This window comes from Microtus ochrogaster, unplaced genomic scaffold (assembly GCF_000317375.1).
Source record: "Microtus ochrogaster isolate Prairie Vole_2 unplaced genomic scaffold, MicOch1.0 UNK47, whole genome shotgun sequence".
NCBI classification, from domain to species: Eukaryota; Metazoa; Chordata; class Mammalia; order Rodentia; family Cricetidae; genus Microtus; species Microtus ochrogaster.
Window position 1 is genome coordinate 822,485 of NW_004949145.1, and position 6,008 is coordinate 828,492.

The 6,008-nt window shown below is 41.6% G+C and overlaps 1 protein-coding gene across 1 annotated transcript; it reads right to left on the bottom strand.

Moving 5' to 3' along the window:
• Window positions 1-2,244: 2,244 nt before the first annotated feature.
• On the bottom strand, window positions 2,245-3,189 carry LOC101992935 (olfactory receptor 5-like). Its single transcript, XM_005369294.1, has one exon. The coding sequence runs from the start codon at window positions 3,187-3,189 to the stop codon at window positions 2,245-2,247; it is 945 nt and encodes a 314-aa protein (XP_005369351.1).
• Window positions 3,190-6,008: the final 2,819 nt, after the last annotated feature.

The window sequence follows — 6,008 nt, forward strand, 5'->3', positions numbered from 1 at the left end:
TTGGACTTCCCACAGGGCAGGGAACCCTGATTGCTCTTTGGGCTGATGAGGGAGGGGGACTTTATTGGGGGAGGGGGAGGGAAATGGGAGGTGGTGGCCGGGAAGAGACAGAAATCTTTAATTAATAAATAAATAAATAAATAAATAAATAAATAAATAAATAAATAAATAGGCACAAAATGTCATAAAGATGCTTGTAGTACATCAAATATTCTGAATTTATTTTTTGCAAAATTTCTTTCAGTCACATTCTGAGTCAACATTCATACACACTCACACATGCCGTGCAGTGTCAAGTTTCCCCTGAAAATCACATCAGTTTAAGTTAATACTTTTCGATTATTATTGAAACTTACAAATAGAAATTCACAGTGTCCCTGAGTTGTTCTTGGCTTCTCGGAATCCCTCTGGAAATGCATTTTAGATGTTCATCATCTTTGTTTAAAGGCTTCCTACTTAGTTATTTTTAAATTATGCCTTTAAAATACAAATTTCAAGTTACAAACATTTTATACATTTTATCAATTGTAGAACTACAATAAATACTTCTCTTTTTGGTTTTTCAAGGCAGAGTTTCGATGTGGGGCTCTGGCTGTCCTGGAACTCGCCTCAAACTCACAGAGATCCACCTGCCTCTGCCTCCCAAGTGCTGGGATTAAAGGCGTGCACCACCACCACCCAGCCAATAAATCCTCTTATATCGCATTTCTCTCTGTGGAGTTAGCATAATATAGTCAGTCACTGTCTTACTGGTGAATATTATCACTCATTCTACCTCCATACAGGTGACACAACGTCACAATCAGCATCTTTGTTTTCTGTGCTCTACTGCTTTAATTGTCTTATGAAATATTCATGTAAATGAGGACACCAGGTCAAAGTTTACAAACAACTTTTATACTGGCGAGTAGGTTATTGTCCAGGAAATATATAAGCATATGTCCATCCTTTTAAAACCTAAGGAGGTCAGGATGAGTCAATCAGCTGAATGCTTCCCACCATGATATACTGGTGGTGTCATTTTCTATTTAACATTTTCTGCAAGGGGCAATGAGGTCTGTAGATTCATTGAACATTTATGTTATTTCAGCTATTAGTTCTATGTTTGTATATAATACCACCTGCCTTAACATATATTGGGAAATTTTTTTTTTTTTTGGTTTTTGAGAAAGTGCTTCTCTGGGCAATTTTTTAAAATTAGAATATTTTCTAATTTTTATTTTATTTTTTGATTTTATTGCGGTATTTTCACATACATTTTGTCCTCCACCACTCCCACCTAGGTGCCCCGTTCCTCTTTGCAGACACCCTTCATCCCCAGAGGAGCCCAACTTAATGCATATGTCTGCAGAAGATACATGTGTGTGTGACTTCCAATGTGCATATAAATTTAAGATCTAGGTCTTAAGTAACTTAAAAGTATGTTTTTAAAGTAAGGTGTTAAACATTCTGCCAAATAGTTTGTCGGTTACTCAAAAAGTCAACCATTCTGTTAACATAAGACTAGCTCAGCAATTCTACACATGGGTATAAGAACAAGAGAACAAGAAATGTGCTTCTGCTCAAAAGATATGAATTATGAGGCTGGAAAGAGAGCTCGGTGGTTAAGAGCAGAGAACTGGAGTTCAGCTTCAAGCACCCACATCAGATACTCACAGCAACCTGTAACTGTAACTCTGAGAGACCCAGTGTCTACCTCCCGGCCTCTGCAGGGATCTGCATGCATATATACATACATACGTGTTCTTACACACACAAATGAATGAGTGAGAATAAAACCTTTTAAAGCTATGAATGAGTGTTCACATAAAGTGTTCATGATGAGTGTTCATGCAAAGCAATGTGATGAGGTCGCAGAAATAAATGAATCACTGATACCTGCTGCAACATTCACAAACTTGATGCATTATGAACTGTGGAAGGGGTCATCTATAAAAGGTGACATTACGCAATTCCCTGCCTACAAGATATCAAATACAGAAATCTATGCAAATAGAAAGTAGATGATTAGTGATTTTTTTTTTAAGGAGTAGAGACACCACAGAAACTGACTTCCAAATGTGTATAGGCATTTTTCCGGGAGTGATGACTAACACAGCAATGACGGTTTACTACTTTGTGAAAACATTCAGACATTGAGTTGTATGTGTTTAAAAGGCAAAGTAATGGTATGGTAGTTATACCCTAACACAGAAGCAGGATGTAGGTAAATCAATGTCTCGCCACATGGTCTTAAATACCTGGTCAAACTAAGGACCAGCGCATGGTTCTACGGAAAGCCGATTGCACCTCCCTGTTCCTCAGACAGTAGATGATGGGGTTGCACATGGGGGTAACCACCGTGTAGATGACAGACAACACCTTATTGAGGTCCATGGCTTCTATGCGGCTAGGGCGGGCATAGATGAAGATAGTGGCTGAGTAAAAGATGCCCACCACTACCAAGTGGGAGGCACAAGTAGAGAAGGCTTTGTGGCGGGCAGCAGCTGATGGCATGCCCAGAACTGTCCTACCGATGGCCACATAGGAAGCCATGGCCACAAGGAGTGAGCCCCAGAGGATAACAATGGCTGAGATGAAGTCCACCAGCTCTGTGAGGGCCACGTGGGTGCAGGACAGGTTCAGAAGAGGAGAGACATCACAAAAGAAGTGATTGAGGACGTTGGGACCACAGTAGGACAGGCTTGCAATGCATGCTGTTTTGATCACTGAGACCAGCAACCCACCCAGCCATGAAGACAAGGCTAAGGCCAGGCAGACCTGGGGCCTCATGAGCAGGGGGTAGTGCAGTGGGCGGCAGATGGCCACATAGCGGTCATAGGCCATGGAGGCCAGGAGGGTGCACTCTGTGCAGATGAGAGAGATGAAGAAGAAGAGTTGGGTCATGCAACCTGTGAATGGAACATGGCAGGGCCCCATCCACAGCCCCACGAGCAGGGTGGGCATGGTGACAGACACATAGCACATCTCCAGGCAGCTGAGGTTGCCCAGGAAGAAGTACATGGGCTTGTGGAGCTCGCTGTGACTGCAGATGAGGTAGATGATGAGTGTGTTCTCCAGGAGCGTCAGCAGGTAGAGAGTCAGGAAGACGACAAACAGGGCATCCCTTATCCCCAGCCTTGTGGACAGGCCTAGTAGGACAAACTCTTGGACTCTGGTTGTGTTGCCCAATTCAAGTGACTTCTCCATCTAAAAAAAAAATACACCTACAATTTTTTTCTAAGTCTCTTTCCTTATATCTTATCCCACCCTAGATCAATGCCATTATCACAGCTGCATCAATCACTTCTTTAAAAATTTTACTATGTTTATGAATTTTGCAGGGCATTTGGGGTGCAAGTTTGAAGGTCATAAGATGCTTTGTAGCTGGAATCACTTCTCTACTTTCACCATGTAGGTTCCAGGGAACAAACTCAGCTCATCAACCTTGGCTACAAGTACCTTTACCCACTGACCCACCACACCAGCCCTGATATCACTTCTAGTTGTATCTTTCTGTTTCTAAATTTGATCTATAAAAGTCTTTGTGTTCCATCTAGTGGTGTCTTTCCAAAACAGACCTGATATAAGATCACTCCTTTCTCCTTAAAAGGCCCATTCATCCTTATTATTCTTTTAATAAATACCCTCCATAATACAATTCTTCCTTTAGTTTGAGATAGTCTCAGGTAGCCCAGGCTGGCCTTAAACTCATTATTCAGGTAACAATGGTCTTGAACTCCTGATCATCCTGCCTCCATTTCCTGAGTGCTAGGATTGCTGACCTGTGAACCACACCCAATTTATCACAGTGCAGTATTCTAGCCTCCAGTGCTCTGATCCTGAATGATTTGGCTTTAAGACTTTTGTCACCCACTGAGATCCCTTGATTCCCTGTGCATGCCCTCAAGTGCTCCAAGCTCCTTCTAGCCCTAGGACATTCCTGCACACTGGTCCTTTTGCCTGGAACACACTTCTCCACACTTTTGATTTTCATTTTCAAGTCGTGACCCCAGATAGGCCTCTCTCAAAAGTCTCATATCAAATCCTGTGTCGTTATTTCTTATTCCATTCCTTAATACTTCCTTGTGAAGCGATTGCTGTGGTTAGTTTCAATTACTAGGAGGAGTCTGGGGAGATAGTTCAGTGGTTAACACTGACTATTGTTGTAAAGAACCTGGGTTTGCTTCCCAGCACCCACATGTGGGTGCCTCACGACTACCCACAACTCCAGTTTCTAGCTATCTAATGCCTTTTCCTGACTTCCACAGGTATCAGGCATGTTTTGGGTGCACATGGATACATACAGACAAAAACATATGTAAAACATATATAAAGTAAAATGAACAAGTTAAGAGAACAATTAAATCACGGGTATGCTTTTTTCCACTGTTCCACTGGTCATCTTCTTTCTAACTAGTTGGTAAGCCCCCTAAGGACAGGATTGCATTGATTGATGTCAGTCTTACTCAGGACTCTGCCCTTGACAGCCAGTCAAGGACCCTCATATAGTGTCCTGTATATGCCCTTCCATAATGCACGATGAGTCAAGGCTTTCTAAGCATCAGTAGCTCCCTCCACAGGCTTCACAATAAATGGATTCAAGATCACTGATATTCAGGCTTAGTTTGCAATGGTCATTGAATTATTTGGGCTTGGTTTTGCAATTTACTTTAGACAGTGCCTCACTTTGTGGTCCAGGCTGTCGTAGAGCTCACTGTGAAAGCCAGGATGACCTTTAACTCACAGTATGCCTCCCATGCGCTGGGAGTACTGTGAGCCACCACACCCAGTTCTGATGGTGACTGAGCTAGAAGAGACACAATGTGACACAGTTGGAAGTTGTTCTTTGTATGGTTATTACCATCCTCAACATGCAGTGTTTATTCTAACTTCCATTTTTCCTCTGTAGAACAAAAAAAATGACATGAACTTCCATGAGCTGTGGCTGAGATGGCACAAAAAGATAAAAAGAATAAAGTTGTATAGAAATAAGTTGTTAATTTTGATAATATCTAATAATACCAATCCTTTTTAACTGTCCATTAATAATGTGGATGCCGGTTATTTTCCTGGACTCTCTCATCTCCCTGACTCTTGAGTCTGACTATCTGCTGATTTGAAAGCAATGGTAACATTAACGCCGTCTGTGAGACTCAGCTGTGGTGATCTCCTGGAGTTGTTCTTGTTCACAGCTGCAGTGAATGGTTATATCAATTTTTATTCTATTTTCCATGGGTCAATGTGATGGACATTTTTCCAGTAACTATCCCATTGATAGCATCCCAGAGTCAGATTTTAATTTTAAAACCGCTTTATAATTGTGTAGTGCATGATCCGAATGCTTGAGAGTGGTTTCATCTTATAAGCATGCCTCTGGCATCAACACTGTGAGATGCCCCAGGGAGGCACAGTGAGAATATAGGAATAAGCAAGACTTGGCTCCAGACAACAATATTCTGGTTTCTTCTTCACTGCTGGCTAAACCTGGATGACTTACTCTAACATATCTGACACATCATAGCCTTTTGAAAACAAATGAGATTGTCTTCATAAATTATGAAAATTTATGCCTCCACCATCAAGTAAGGGCCGATTATACCTGGACTTCAACATTAGATAGCAATATCAGTGATCATAGAAGAACTTACGTGTCCTCCTAAGGTTTCATCTCCTCCTAGACAAACTATAAGTTGTTGCTATGTTGGTCTAATAAAACTCACACATGCCAGTGTTCTGTGACATGGTAAGCCATTTGCACACAAATACAAACCTCATTTTTATGAAATGTAAGATTTTGTGAGCACAAGGTTGCAAAGCATTTTGGAAGTGGGATGTTACTGCACACACTTTGCAGAAGAAGAGATCAATCCCAGAGTGGGGAATGAATCTTGACTGAGTGCAGTCAGATTGTAAGCAGCAAATCCAGCAACCAAGCCAGGATCTACCTGGCTCTAGAGCTAATGATCATGGTTTTATGATGACACTGCATCTCTGGAGTGTCACTGCAAAGTCTTCTATCCCCTGGC

Excerpts from the sequence above, each read along its gene's own strand:
- LOC101992935 (XM_005369294.1), bottom strand. The coding sequence starts at position 3,189 with ATGGAGAAGTCACTTGAATTGGGCAACACAACCAGAGTCCAAGAGTTT.